Raw genomic sequence first — 14,867 nt, forward strand, 5'->3', positions numbered from 1 at the left:
CCCATAAACCCAATTTTAATACCTCTAATGACCTCTGACAGGAACTATGGATCATTTAAACTAGTAGTTGTGATCACGACACATGTGCATATACACCCACACACGGAATTGATTTTCCTTTTGTTCATCTGTTAACAGAGGAGTAAAATGCATTGGCAGCTCTCAAAAGAAAAGGTCAATGTTTTGTGCAAATCATGAATAATGAGATTCTGTTTTGATTAATTAACTCTGAAAACCTTTTAAAATTTTCATCCATTCTGTTTGTTGATGGACATCCAAAACATTGTTAGCCTTCCATGGAAGTTTTTCCAGCTTTGAATCTTAAAAACCACCTGGACATTGGTGCTTTTTGAAAACGTGCCTTCTCTAAAGGCTTTTTGTAATGTCATATGTTCTGAAGCTGTTTTACCAAGCTTGAAGAAAAACTGAAGTAAATACAGTATTATTTTATTATTTTCAGTTATTATTTAATTGATGAACGATCAATTCAAAATAATATTATTTTGAATAGCTCATTTAAAAGTATTTCTGTGTACTTGGTACACAACTTCACATATGTGACTAATGCAATATATTTTACTTTGTAGAGTAGTTTGCCTTCTTGCCAACTATCTGGAAAAGTGCATACTATTATCAGTAGTGCTTATGTGGCCATTTTCATAACTTTTAAGTAATACCTTGCATAATTGTTAGTATAAACCAGAACTATGATGCTCAATATACGTTCTACATTGATTTCAATATTTTTGGAAGAATAAGAGAAATTTACTTCAATATGATATGTAGAACACTTCTGTATGCTACTCTACAGATATTAAAATGAATATAACATTAGCACAAAATGATTACAGTAAAAAATAATAAATTTAAAATAATTAAAAAAAACAATTAAAAATTAATTGAACAATTAAAAACAATTAAAAAATTAAAAGAAGATCAACACAAAATTTGAACTATATATACAACTTGCATAGTTCTATATATATGTTAGATTATTGTTTATATTATTTGTTCAGCTTTGAAAGATTCTCAGATTGATGTCTTGCCAGCATGATAGAGGAAGGAGAATATTAATATTATAAAGATATGTGTTTGCACATTGATTTTTAACATGTATTGAGGTATCAAGTTCAGAAAATAGTGATCCATTCTGGAGAGCTAACAATGCAGGTAGATGGCAACACTGGTTTGGAGGTATATATAAGAGGACAGCAGACTCAGAACCAGACAGTTACAAGTAAGGTAGGATGAAGAAAAGACCCAAACTTCATTCAACAAAGTGGTTTAGTAGGGTGGCACATTATGGGTATGTTATTCATCAGGTAACAGAGCAAGTGGGTCAACCAGTTATCATACAGTAGAAGAAGTTGAAGACAGGATAATACTGTCATTCACCTAGAAGTAACAAATTCTGAATGAATATAATCAATGTCAGCAGAGAATGAAAATGGAATGATACATTACTGTACTGCTGAGATAAGGTTGGCTTTATTCCTGTTGCGGTCTTGGATGCACCACTACTGTGCAAAATTATTGGACAGTTAAAACTTATTAATATTCTACATGTGGTTCATGGTTTCTTTCCCTTTTGTGACAGGACTGACTGAATTTAAATTACATGAATTACATTTATGTAATTTAAATTTGATTTATTCAAGTTACAAGGTACAAGGGTATACTGGATGTGATGTCATGAATTTTGCTGCCTACATATGAAAATATGTGGGCAGCAAAATTCATGTTCATAAAGTTCTGTATATTCCATTCACATTGATCTTCTGCCAGGCATCATACCATGTTTTACTAATTGCCAATTTTCTCAACGTCCTGTACATACATAGAAATCTTTTTATAATAATTTATAAAGGGCAAATGCTTCCTATATTTTTTCTGTGATGTATGCTTGTTTATCATTAATTTGATAAATTAAATGAATTAATTAAGAAATTAATTGAACTTTATGAGGATTGATTCCTGATATAAATGAATTCAAAATGAATAATTTTTGTTCAAAGTGTGATTATTCATTTACTGAGATTTCTCATTTATTATAAATATACATGTATTAAGTTTATAAATTTCATAATTGTTTCAAACCCTATAAAAACCCATGTTACTAGTCCTGTAATTAGTAATGTCCACTTAGTTATCTTTTTAAAGTTTAATTTCATATAAAGAAAAATTATCATTTACCAAATTTGTTACTTTTATTTTTTAATTCATCATTGTTGCCTTTTCTCAAAGAATGAAGCCTGGAATAATTTAAGCCTTGTACATTTCTGCATTTAATTTCTGGCTTGGGGAAACTTTTGTCCCTCTGGTGTCAACTGGCTTGGGCAAGACTTGGACACATGCTTGCATAAGAAATGACACTGTTATCCACAAGTCAACCTACACTGCTAGCAGCAGCACCACAGAAGTAAATCTGCTGAAGTTAAAATCCAAAGCACTGTTATGACAGATGTTGTGATACCTGCCGGTCTCTCATTAGTGGATTCATCCTTTTAGTGATGCTGTTTATATTATAACAATATTAGCAGTTTAGGTTTTATTTTTGGAGGGTGGGTGCCTCTCCAGCATGAACATGAGGCCAAGCCTTGAAGGCTGAAAGTTAGTATCTGTTGCTGGGGGGGGGGGGGGGGCAAAGTGGAATCTTGGAAGTGACCACTTCCACACACTAACTCTCAGGGGCAGCAAGTGGACTTTTTCATGAAGTAGGACGACAGAAAAATTCATTGCGACATTTCCATAGTGGGGAATGGGCAATATTTTCTGTTTTGCATGTGAGTGCTTAAAAATCTTGACACTGCTCTCTCTTTTCTTTAAACATAATTTAAATTAATATACACTGAAGGCCCTGTTTTATGCATTTACTTATTTATACTGAAATTTATTTAAATGACTAATATTTTAACTAAATACAATATTTTGTGTATTATTTGAATATCTAAGTATTTTTCTATCTTATAGTTGTACATCTTGTGTAACCAGTGCTTGGGCTTGTAGTTGGTGTCCACATGAAAATATTTGTACAGATAATGCTTCTTTTTGTTCAAGAATTGTTATCACTGGTGAAAATGTGAGTCATCTAATCAGTTTAATATGTATAAGTAGCATTGTATACTGTATTAAACCCTTATTAACAGCTATCATAACTTAGGTATTTTTTCCTCATCATAGGTGATGTCATCAAAAAATATTGAAAATTTTAAATTTTATTATTTTCTTCAAATTAAATTATTGAAATCGTTGATTTATTTATAGAACCCTCAGAATTCTCTAATAAAGGGAAGACAGCACTGCCCAAGTTTCAAAATTGAAGATGAAATCCTTCTGCCTAATGGTGTTCGAAAAGAGATAACAATCGAAGTTAAAAATCTACCCAGCACTACTGTAAGTATTATACTTAATAACCGTCTGATTTAGATCATTATCTGTCTGTTTTTCCATTTAATCTATATATTAATTTTTATTAGCTTACCCTCCTATACCCCAATGTTTTCTTTAAGACATTTCCTTTTAATACATGAAATATTAGTCCAAGAGTGGAAGGGTGGGGTTACACAGAAACAAAAAAATTACATCTTGACTATAAAGTGTATGAGTTATGTAATGTAAACATCCAAGCTCTACATGAAAAGAAATCAAGAGTTTCTTATTAATTAATTTATACAGGGTGACATAAATAAGATTCTCGATCATCACTAATTGACACGATCTGCTTAAATCAGATATTGTTTAACTAATTTCATACAGTTATTAAAATAAGTTATAGAAGATGGTAGCAGTGTCCTGTAAATGTCATGATGGGATCATTCAATCTGAAAAGGAAAATAAATAAATAAATATGAAATTTTATGAATAGTGGCAGCTAGACCCATTTAAATTTTTCACTCAGTAAATCCCAAGGCATGTGGTTGGACTGTTGTCGTTTACAGTAATCTTATATAATTTTAGTGATACAAAGTGAAATGTCATGCCGTATTTAGACTGGGGTTCAAGCCCGTGACCACCAAATACGGAAGATGCGGAAAGGTCAGGGAATGACCACCGCATATCCCCGGAGCAATATGGCCTTAGTTGCTAATGCTCCTAGAAACCAAACAACAACAACAACATTCCCCACCCAAGAAGGGAAGTTTGATGTTATTTTTTGGATAACAGACCATGATGGCTAATGTATGCAAGCTGAAATTATTCAAAAATATCTAAATATCTAAATATAGGAGTAGGCTGAAAAGTAATGCATCTTATTTAAAATTTTTAAAAATATATTTTTTTTCTTTTTCGTTTTTTTTTTTTTTTATAAAAGTTGTATTTTTTAGCATTAGCATTAGTAGAGGCATACGATGAGAGAAAGCCAGCTTATACAGCATCAGCCAAAAATATAAATAAATAAAATAACCCTTCCCATTTCACCCATCCATTCATTCCAAATGCTTCTCTAGTTCTGCCTTGAATTTATTTAAGCTATCAACTTCCACAACACAGATGGAAGTCTGTTCCAGCAATCAACTACCCGCTGGCTAAAGGCAAATTTCTGCACATCTATTCTACAACTGTCTTTCCTCAGTTTCAGTTTATATCTCCTCAGGTTTGTAATCTGAGCAAGGGGAAGAATCTTATCAGCATTGAGCCTGCTCAATCCATTCAAGGCTTTATACACCTCAATCAGATTGCCTCACAGGTGCCTAGTCTCCAGATGCTGCAATTTGCAGAACTTAAGCCTTTCTTTGTAAGAGCACCCCTTTGTTCCCCTCACCAGTCTTGTTGCTCTCTTCTGTACTTTTTCTAGCAACTCTATATCCTTCCTAAGATGAGGCTTCCAGACCTGTACACAGTACTTAGGTGTGGCCTGACCATTGCCTTATGCAAGGGAATAATCACCTCCTTATCCCTGCTTGCAAAATTCCTGTATATCATTGACAACACAGCGTGACCTGCTCTGGCAGCCTGTCGGCATTGCTCAGAAAACTTCATATCTGACTGCACAATTACCCCAGGTCTTTTTCATTTTCTACCACCCTAAGTGTAGTACCATATAATTGGTATGTTTCTCTGGGGTTACTTCTACCCATATGCAGTACTTTGCATTTGTCAATGTTCAACTTCAGTTGCCACTTCTCAGCCCATCTGCCCAACTTTTCCAGATCCTGTTGCAGCAGCATATAATCATTATTGCTATTAACAACCCTGCCAACCTTTGTATCATCTGCAAACTTTGACATTAAGCTTGATATAGCTTCATCAATATCGTTGATAAATATATAAAACAACAATCGGCCCAACACTGAACCCTGGGGGACACCACTAATAACATTAGCCCATGAAGAGCTGTGTCCATTGATTATCACTCACTGTCTTCTCCCACTCAACCATCCTTTTATCCATTGTAGCAACTTGTACTTAATGCCATACTGCTTCAATTTGTACAGTAGTCTTTCTTGTGCAGCAGTATCAAAAGCTTTCCTGAAATCCAAGTATATGATATCAAAATAATTTTTTACATCCAGCTCCTTTGTGACCACATCATAGTTATCCAATAAAATTGGTCAGACAAGACTTCCCCTTAACAACCCCATGCTGTGTCTGAATTATTACTGTTATCTTGTGTAGGGGATCCTGCAATGCTTCTTTAACCAGTGACTCCATTATTTTCACTGGAACAGAAATCAAACTAACAGGTCTGTAATTATTCGTGTCATCTTTTTGATCCCCCTTTGTGAATTGGAGATACATTTGCACATCTTCAGTCCTTGGGGACTTCCCCTGAGTCCTAGGTAAAAAAAAGGTAAAGTGCAGCCATTATCTACCCACTGCAGGATGGAAGCCTCCTCAACAATTCATGCTGAGGGAAATGGACCATAATCTGCCACGCTGGTCCAGTGCGGGTTGGAAAATCGACCGTATTCAGCACTCAGGGGCTTGAACTCCAGTCTACTCAAAGAGTGTGTGCTACTGCACTCCCGCTCCTTCCCACTCGGCTGCGGAGTCCTAGGATGCTCTCATAATTATGGCTAAGGGTTTGCTTACTTCCTTTGCCACCTCCTTTAATATAACTGGATAGATGCCATCCACCACAGTTTTTTTAATTTGACGTCTAATTTTTCTATATACACTCCACTTAACTTGATACATTTTGTCCTGCACTCAATTAGTTTTTATATGCTATTTAAGTAAAACTTTTTCAGCTGAGAAAGAGAGAGGCCAACTATCTCTTTACATCTGATTTAACTCCTTGATAAGATTCATATCTGTTGCTTTGGAAATGTTCTTTTAAGTTATGGGAAGAAAGAAAAGTTGCTTGTGGCCAAATATAGGCTATAGGGAGGATATGCAGCAACTTTAAACCCAGCAATGAAATTCTTGCCAATGTTGCATGACTGCATTGCTTCAGTATTGTCATGTTGAAGTAGTATTGCTATATTTCCAGGCCTTATTTATTTGATTGTGTTTTTTGAGCTTTCCCAATGTCTCAGTGTACCAGATGGAACTGATTGTGGTCCCTTTTCCAAATGGAAATATGTTTCTGCCTGCTCATAAGGGAATTAAATGAAAGGTGATTAACATCAAGTGTCTTTTTTGTTTAAAATTTCTTTAAATTTAATTTCTGTAATTTTTAAATCTTATTTCAGTAATTTAGTATATTTTATTAATTTAAATTCTGTAATATAATGTCAATTTAAATTTTGTAATTTTTTTAAGTTCAAATTTTCCTATATAATGGTTGTTACATGATCCACTTACACTACAAAGTCCAAGGACATAATGACTCAGACAGAAATGCCTGCAGGCATTTCCAGTGTGAGACACAATTTTGTCACTTGTATATGGTATATATTATAGGGTTGGTCTAGTAGACAAACCAAGCTCATCTAACGATTCTTTTCTTTGCATCTGATGTAAGGAGTGTATTGATCTTGGAAATTAGAACTTGGGAAATATTCCTTTGGATTGGAGAAGTGTCAGCATATTGCCAGTACATAAAGGCAGTTCCAAGAGTGAAGTTGGAAACTACAGGCTGGTTAATCTGACTTAAATAGTAGGGGAAAATCCTAGAGGCAGTGGTCAAGAGTGCAATTCAGGGTCATTTAGATAGAAATGGCATTCTGAAGGACACACACTGTGGTTTTGTTAAGATAAAATCATGTTTAACTAACTCAATAAGCTATTTTGACACAGTTACTCATGAGCTGGATGTAGGGAACAATTTTGACAGTTTATTTGGATTTTAGCAAAGAAATTGACTCAGTCCATCATGCGAGGTTATTATATAAGCTTGTTTGTTTGTTTGTTTGTTTTTAGGAGCATTAGCAACTAAGGCCATATTGCTCCAGGATATGCGGTGGTCATTCCCTGACCTTTCCGCATCCTCCGTATTTGGTGGTGACAGGCTCGAACCCCGGGCTAATCAAGAAGCGTGTGCTACGCACTGCTGCTCCTTCCCACCTGGCTACGGAGGCGCCTTTTTTATATATATAAGCTGGAACATGTTGGGATTACCGGAAAGATTCTAAGATGGATTACATGGTGGCTGCAGGACAGAAAGCAGAGGGTTGGGATCAGTGGATATTCTTCAGTTGGTGTAACATCAGAAGTGTAGTCCCCCCCAAGGGTCAGTTCTTGGACCACCATTGTTTCTGATTTTCATAAACAACATCAGCGAAGGGATAAAAGACGTGATATCAAAATTTGCAGATGATGTAAAGATTGCGAGAGTTGTTAACGATCAGTGCCAAGCAGTGCTCCTTCAGATGACTGGAACGGGCTTCAAGAATGGTCAGAAAAGTGTCATCTATATTTTAATGCAACAAATTGCAAGGTCTTGCACTTGGGAAATAGCAACCCCAAAATAAATTATACCCTTGATGGGGTTGAATTAAAAACTGTAGAGGAAAAGAAGGATATGGGAGTTATGATGTGGGAAGATATGAAGTTTTCTGAGCAGTGTAAACAGGCAGCCAGGAAAGCCCATGGTATTCTATCGATGATTTTTTAAGTATTATCCTGTAGAAAAATGGGGATCATAATTCCACTGTAAAAAGGCAATTGTAAGATCATGTTTGGAATACTATGTCCAGGTATAGAGACCTCATCTGGAAAAAAAAAAAAACATTGAGCTTGAAAGGATCCAAAGAAGGGCAACTCACATGGTGAGATTGGTAAAGGGTGACTGTACGAGGAAAGACTTCGATTATGTGGGCTGCAGAGCTTGGCTACCAGGCATCTGACTGAGGTCTATAAGGCTTTGAGAGGAATTAGTAAAATGAATGAAGGGAATTTTTACTATCAAGAATTCCAGAAATAGGGACCATAAATTCAAATTATAGGGAAAAAGATTTAGACTACATTGTAAGAAGTTTTCTTTTAGCCAGTGAGCTGTTGATTGCTAGAACAAGTTGCCTTTGCAGGTAATTAAAGCTGACAGCTTGAAGAAATTCAGAGGCCAACTGGATATTTACCTGCATGAAGAGAGAAGTGCATAATTTGTATTTTCTTATCTATTTTGTTTTTGGCCACTGCAGCAAAAGCCTCTTGCTTCCTTGCACTATATTAGCTAATATTAATAAAATTCAGTCTATCTAACATTTTTAGTATCCAGAAACTCAATAACAGGGCATTGACTGAACCATGTGTTCAAAGATGCTTCCATTTAAAACAGCGTAATGTGTAAACAAATAACAGCACAGAGATACTACTTACACATACTAACTATAAACTGTTAGTTATGTGGAAACTAATGTATAGGTTTGTGCTATAGCATCATATTTATACATAGCCAACTACTAAGTAGTTACAAAATTTAACCCCAGGGGCTCACATCTGGTCAGTATGGGCTTGGAACACCCAGAGTCCTGAGCAGGATACCATCATTCTTCTCATTCTTGGTGATTCCCTTCTACTTTTGGCTCTTGTTTTCTCTCTCTCTCTCTCTCTCTCTCTCTCTCTCTCTCTCTCTCTCTCTCTCTCTCTCTCTCTCTCAGTATTGGCTGGTGCAGCAAAAGCCTCAGGCTTCCTTGCATTATTTGGCTAATAATAATAATAATAATAATGTTTACTACAATATTTATGCAAAAGCCTGCTGAAAACAAAATTGAACGGAGGGAACACAGTTAAAGCCATAAACACCTATGCAGCTCCAGTACTAACATACTCCTTTGGAGTCATAGATTGGACTAACACCGAGCTAGAAGATATCATGCGAAAGACAAGGACAGTGATGACCAAGAGCTGCTAACACCACCTGAAGTCAGCAGTGGAGAGACTAACAATAGCTCTGAAAGAGGGAGGAAGGGGCCTGACTTGATAAAGCAACAGAAAACAGCGATAGTTAACCTGAAGGATTATTTCAAGAACAACATAGCACCACTCCACCAGGCCATAAGGAAGACAGATAAGTGGTATACCCCACTCAACCTAAGCGAGGAACCCCCACCCATACGGCACAAGAAACGAAGTTAGAAAGATGGGCAAAGAAGACACTCCACGGCAGACATTAATATGACCTCCACCAAGATCACATCGATAACATTGCTTCCAATGCATGGCTCACAAGTGGGACACTCTTCCCCGAGACTGAAGGATTAATGCAGGCCATCCAAGACCAGGTAATCAACACCAGAAACTATAGAAAATACATCACAAAGGGAATGTCAGATGACACATGTCGATGATGCCACCTGGCGTCAGAATCGATCCAACACATCACCGTGGGGTGTAAGGTGATCACCCAGACTGAGTACACTCATAGACATGACCAGGTAGCCAGGATAATACATCAGAAGCTAACGAGGAAATACCAGTTGTCCAAAGAAAGTGTACCATACTAGAGACCCGAACCCACAAGCTGTACTGGGACTGCGCCATAATAATGGATAAGACCATCCCGCACAACAGACTGGACATAACCCTTGTGGACAAGATGGAAATGGCTACCTACCTGATTGACATAGTGGTGCCCAACACTAGCAATATCCAGAAAACCCATGAGGAAAAAATTAGGAAGTACATGAACCTGAGACATGAGGTCAAGGGGATGTGACATATACAAGAAGTATCAACCATCCCGATCATCATGTCAACCACTGGTATGGTACCAAAGACTCTACATAGCAGCCTAGCAGCAATAGGTCTCCCAGAGAACACCTACAAGGAACTCCAGAAAGTCGCAATCCAGAACACCTGTAGGATAGTCAGAGATTTCCTCGACCAACAGTAACACCAGACATTACAACCATCCTGTGTACTTGGTAACAGTACCCGTCACTGAGTGGAATCCCCCAGTCAGGGAGAAATAATATAAGAGCAACAATAATAATAATAATTGGCATCATTTAAGTATATCTCATATTGTGAATGCCTTCACAACGAGTTGCCATGGTATTGCACTACCTCAAATAAGTAACACTTCTCTAATAGAGAAGATTACTGTTACTTATTCTCGATGGATACCACCACCCAGACTGCACCATTTCAGAGCTTATTGGCTCTTCATCGGTGGGTGGGTGGGCAGGTACCCTGGTGTTGCACTGATGACATCCCAGTTGCGAAGTATAACTCCAGAATATGAGAGATGCCTGATGGTGTACAATAATTGAAGATTATATAGTTTGTTTAGGGCTTCTTGAAACAAACTAATTTTCTATGTGGAAACTTATTTGGAACTTGTTGTGTCACCTAGCACTGAGTTATAAATTAAAGTGCATTATGTTTCCATCTACCCTCATAATTATTGAAAGAATTAAGCATATGAAAATCACCAACAAAGCGCAGACTATGATATCTAATATGGGATAGGCCAGATATGAGATTATAAATAAGGAACAGAATATACTGATTATGGATACTACTGATAATGCTCAAATTAATCAAAATTAAATTAATTAACATTACATTCAATGAAGATTTGGATTTTGATTAACTCAAATTAATCAAAATTAAATTAATTAATATTATGTTTAATGAAGATTTGAATTTTGATTAATTTACATTTCTGTAATTTAAATTTGATTTATTCATGTTATGTGGTATGACTAAATTTGATTTATTCATGTTATGTGGTATGACTAAATTTGATTTATTCATGTTATGAGGTATGGCTAGAAAGTTCTAGAAATGACTTTATAAGTATGCTAAAATTGAACTTGCCAATTATTTGCTTTTTGCTCCCTTCAAAGTATTTCCCTTGGACAGTTCTACTTGAAAACATTCTCGTCTGCCACAATCAGAACATTTTTGGAACTTGTTTACTGATATTGATTTTAGTGTTTGGATTGTTTGGAGGAAGACAAGGAGCATTGTGTGCTCCTCATCTTCCTCCAAAGATCCAAAATATTCCCCTTTTGGTGAAGTGCTGTTAAATGGGAATATAAATAAATCCGATGAAGCCAAATTGGGAAAGCAGGGAGGATGTTCTACCTGAAAGATCTGTGTTTCCAGAAACTGCCTTTCTGATAACTTGCTCTCACACTGCATAATTGGCAAGGCAATTTCTAATGGAAAAATGGCTCTATTTGATGGAACATCCTCCCTACAACCCTGATTTAGCTTCATCTGACTTTTTATATTCTGAAATATCAAAACTTGACTGATATGTTTTGGATCTCTGGAGGAAGTCCAGAAGATCCGAAACAACATATGTCGAGGGCACTGAAATCATTATCGATAAATGAGTTCTAGAAATACTTCCATTTCTATCTTCTTTTCAAGGGAACTGCTTTGAAGGGGATAATGGCAAATATTTGGCAAGTTCAATTTTAACTTATGGAGTCATCTGGAACTTTTTATCCATTACCCATTTATAAATAGCAATATATCCATGTTTTTTCTATATGCATTTAAAATTAAATACCATGTTTAACTCATTATAATACAGAAAGCATTAGATAAATTTAAAGTGACACATAAATTTGGAAGGAATTGTGCACATGCACATAACATCATAAATAACCTTGGTAAAATGGTAATACAGAAAAAAGTGAACAACTTAATTTTATTTTTCATAGGAGATGTGATATTGCTCATTTAATATTTGAAGCCAAGATATAGCAAGCCATATTATAATAGCTTTTTAACTGAATGATGATTCACTATAATTTAAGTGACTTATTGTTCTGTTTATTGCCTAAACAATTGTTGTTCCAATTTTTATTTTTTTTTTTTTTCAGGATAAATTTCAGTGTGTTATTGAAATAGAAGGTGCAAAAGAACGTGTTCTGGCTAGTGTGAAAAACAACAGAATAGTCTGCTCAGAAACAGTGGTATATCTTACAATTTTATATTTATCAATAATGAATTAATTCTCACTTAAATTTTAATAGTTGTTGAGCTGCTTCTATTCTTGCTTGCTTGCATGTTAATCATTATCATCCACATCCCTATTAAAATTGCACTTAATTTATGAGTTCTATTACTTTTACTGATTATTTATTCAAAATTGATTGTTTTTAAAAGTTTTTGTATGTGTAAGATTAGTTACATTAGTTCTTAATTGAATACATATGCTTTTAATAACAATGTTAATGGACAATCGGGGTGTTTGCTTCATCTTGACATTAGAATTTTATAACACAGACATTAATTTTATTTTGCTGTTAAATTTTAATTTTATAGCAAAATAAAATTATATTTGTTATTTATGGCTGTATTTATTTATTTATTTTATAATTATTAATTTTTAAAAATTTTGATAACTAAACTAGCTGTATGAGATGATTAAAACTCTCCAAATATTATAAGCTCAGCTATACCTTAATATTTTTACATTTTTTTCTTTTTTTTTATTACTCAGTCAAATACTGATTATTCAATAATGCTATACTGTTATATCTCGAGTTAAATAAGTTTGAGATATGTTATTTTTTCATATATGTAAATTGTATTCGTTGGAACATTTTTTGAAGTGCACTTTGAATTTAGTATACTTATAAAACAATAATATGAAAAATAGTTTGGCAGACCCACAATGTAATCCAGATGTTACGTTATTTTCTGTGAGGAAATTATTTCAATTTAGGGTTACAGTAGAGTGTCAGTTATCTGGAATAATTGATGTCAGACCTCTTCCAGATAGCCAAATATTCCGGATAATCGAACAGGAAAATTTTCCAGATAATTGTTTCCGGTAAGATTAAATTTAGATTAAATAAATTTAATCTAATAAAAATAAATTTAAATAAATTTAATCTTACCTTACAATTAAATTAAATAAGATTAATTAAACAAAAAAAATTATAAACCAATCTCAGAAAAGAGAAATATCCATCCAGGCATTTTTATGATTTTTATACAAAACAAGAAAATTAGAAAGATTTTTAAATGCTCTAGGTTTTTTCAACTTACGATAACAAGCACGGACAATCTGTGCATCCCAGTGACATTTGAACACTTAGCAACTTTTTCATCTTAAAACTTAGTGCAGGCATTTCTCTTTTAGTGGCTAGGGTTTTTAAATGCTCTTGGTTTTTTCGACTTACTGATAACAAGCACGGACAATTTGTGCGTCCCAGTGGAATTTGCACACATAGCAACTGTAACTCGCTCTTTTCTCATCTTAAAACTTGGTGCAGGCATTTCTCTTTTAGTGGCTAGGGTTTCTCTTGGTATTGATTTCCATAATAAGCCTGTCTCATCAACATTATAAAAGTTTTCTTTCTCTTAGTTTGCTATAACTGATGCAAACTTACAAGGACTCTGCTGTTGATTCATCTGCAGAAAGTTTCTCACCTTGAATATCTAGTTCACGTATACTGTGTCTCAGTTTAAAATTTTTCAGCCAACCTGTGCTTGCCTTAAAATCTTCATTACCTATTAATTTTTGATTAAAACCCAATTCTTTTTAACCCAATATTGGGCCAGACACTGGTTCACCTAAACTTTACTTCTGAAGAAACCACAAATAAAGTGCACTCTCTAAAGCAGCATTTTCAGATTTCAACATTGCCTTTTTCCTGCTAGGTCCTCCTTCACTATCAGTAATCTACACAAATTTTGTTATAGCATTGGAATTTTTCTTGATGTCGTAAATTGTTGAAATCTCCACATTAAATTCTTTGGAGAGATTTCCTAAATTTTCACCTTTTCTAATTCTATTAATAATTTCTGTTTTTCGTTGTAATGTTAAAACTATGCATTTTCTTTTCATTCACATTTTACTGTTAAAAATTGAGAAAAATAATAAATTGCACAGTTTCGGGCTGATATTATTCTTACCGAATCTGGAGCTAAACTAATCTGAAATTCACTCATGGTTTCTGAGAAAACCCAGTGGTCTCCGTGATATTTTTCAAAAGCTCATTTCTGAAGGTCACATAGAATTCTAGAGGTCACAACCATAAAACAATAAAAACAATTTGGAGTTTTCAGTTTATTGTGCTTGTTGTTTTCACAATCTGTTATAAACAGATAGTAAACTCGATCTTTTGCTTATTATAATCAAAATTCAATTTGCAAAAGTGACCACTATAACCCAAGCTTACTGTACTACCGTTAATAAAAAAAAAAGAAGAAAGATCAGCCTTTCAAATTATTCCAGATAACTGATGTTCTACTGTACTTATAATGAATTTTTATTAAAAGTATGTATGCTTTAATACAATTATTATGCCAACAAATTTAAGGTAAAGGCCTCACGTTATGGGAACTGTGAAATATTATTGTACAAATAGGGCATAGCCTCTTAGTTTAAATTTGCAACTGAGTGCAGTCAATCTTACAGTGTGGAGGATAAAACTGCACTGTACTCTTTATATACCTTTGAATAGCATACCTTTTAATAAATAACAATACTTCCTCCATTGGAGCAGTGCTTTTTATATAGTGTTGTGAGAGAGTTATTTAGAGTGTTTATTTAGTGCAGGGTTGGTGTT

General features: G+C 34.6%; 1 protein-coding gene across 1 annotated transcript in view; it reads left to right on the forward strand.

The window, feature by feature from the left end:
- Positions 1–14,867, forward strand: part of LOC150086741 (plexin-B-like) — a 238,715-nt gene that overhangs the window by 98,468 nt on the left and 125,380 nt on the right. The window contains exons 9-11 of the mRNA XM_090372734.1: positions 2,971–3,079; positions 3,265–3,393; positions 12,168–12,260. Of these exons, the coding sequence (XP_090228860.1) occupies positions 2,971–3,079; positions 3,265–3,393; positions 12,168–12,260 (331 nt within the window). The remainder of the gene's footprint in view (positions 1–2,970; positions 3,080–3,264; positions 3,394–12,167; positions 12,261–14,867) is intronic.

This window comes from Mastigoproctus giganteus, chromosome 4 (assembly GCF_048544385.1).
Source record: "Mastigoproctus giganteus isolate SK-2022 chromosome 4, ASM4854438v1, whole genome shotgun sequence".
Classification (NCBI taxonomy): Eukaryota; Metazoa; Arthropoda; class Arachnida; order Uropygi; family Thelyphonidae; genus Mastigoproctus; species Mastigoproctus giganteus.